This window comes from Mesoplodon densirostris, chromosome 6 (assembly GCF_025265405.1).
Source record: "Mesoplodon densirostris isolate mMesDen1 chromosome 6, mMesDen1 primary haplotype, whole genome shotgun sequence".
Classification (NCBI taxonomy): domain Eukaryota; kingdom Metazoa; phylum Chordata; class Mammalia; order Artiodactyla; family Ziphiidae; genus Mesoplodon; species Mesoplodon densirostris.
In genome coordinates, this window is record NC_082666.1 from 56,846,153 (window position 1) to 56,847,499 (window position 1,347).

The 1,347-nt window shown below is 47.6% G+C and overlaps 1 protein-coding gene across 1 annotated transcript; it reads left to right on the forward strand.

Annotated features, from left to right (window-relative positions):
• The first annotated feature begins 228 nt into the window (after positions 1-228).
• On the forward strand, positions 229-798 carry LOC132491776 (interferon alpha-1-like). The gene has a single exon (XM_060100671.1). It carries the CDS (start codon positions 229-231, stop codon positions 796-798), a length of 570 nt encoding a protein of 189 aa, XP_059956654.1.
• Positions 799-1,347: the final 549 nt, after the last annotated feature.

Genomic DNA, 1,347 nt, shown 5'->3' on the forward strand with positions numbered 1-1,347 from the left:
GGCAATGATGAAAAACAGCGGTTGAGAAACGCTGCCCTAACCTATCTGGAGAGTGCAAAATGAAAAGCAAAAACAGAAGTAGAAAGTAAGAGGGAACATTCAGAAAATGGAAACCAATTCATTCCCATTTAAGACCCAGGCCTGAAGGAAGGTCTTCAGAGAACCTAGAGAGCAGGGTTCACAGAATCACCCACCTCAGCCAGGCCGGCAGCATCTGCAAGGTCCCCGATGGCCCCAACTGTGTCCTTACTCCTGGCCCTGGTGCTGCTCAGCTGCAACTCCAACTGTTCTCTGGGCTGCGACATGCCTCAGACCCACAGCCTGGCTAACACGAGGGCCCTGATGCTCCTGCAACAAATGAGGAGAATCTCCCCCTTCTCCTGCCTGAAGGACAGAAATGACTTTGGATTCCCCCAGGAGGCGTTTGGAGGCAACCAGTTCCAGAAGGCTCAAGCCATCGCTGTCGTCCATGAGATGATCCAGCAGACCTTCCAGCTCTTCAGCACAGCGGGCTCGGCTGCCGCTTGGGATGAGACCCTCCTGGACAGGTTCTGCACTGCACTTTATCAGCAGCTCACTGACCTGCAAGCCTGTCTGATGCAGGAGGCGGGGCTGGAAGGGACTCCCCTGCTGAAGGAGGACTCCATCCTGGCTGTGAGGAAATACTTCCACAGAATCACTGTCTATCTGCAAGAGAAGAAATACAGCCCTTGTGCCTGGGAGATTGTCAGAGCAGAACTCATGAGATCCTTCTCTTCATCAACAAACTTGCAAGAAAGACTCAGGAGGAAGGAATGACACACACCTGCTTCAACACGGAAATGATTCTCACTAACGAGACCACACTTCCCCCTGTGCTGCCATGTCAAAGACTCTCATTTCTACTGTCATCATGCCCTGAACTGAATTAATTTGCCAAGTGTTTTCAGGAATATTAAGCAACATCATGTTCAACTCTGCAGGCACTAGTTCCTTACAGATGATTTATTTATCTATTTAAAAATTTATTTATTTAACTATTTATAAAGTTTTAACTTATTTTTTGTTTGTATAATATTATGTGCACCTTTAAATTGTGGTTAAGAGAAAAAACATGTTCTTTGTAATTAGTCTATTTTATTTTATTTTTTAAAATAAATTTATTTATTTATTTATTTTGGCGTGTGTCGGGTCTTCGTTTCTGTGCGAGGGCTTTCTCTAGTTGCGGAGAGCCGGGGCTACTACTCTTCATCGCGGTGTGTGGGCCTCTCACTGTCGCGGCCACTCTTGTTGCAGAGCACAGGCTCCAGACGCGCAGGCTCAGTAGTTGTGGCTCACGGGCCTAGTTGCTCCGCGGCATGTGGGATC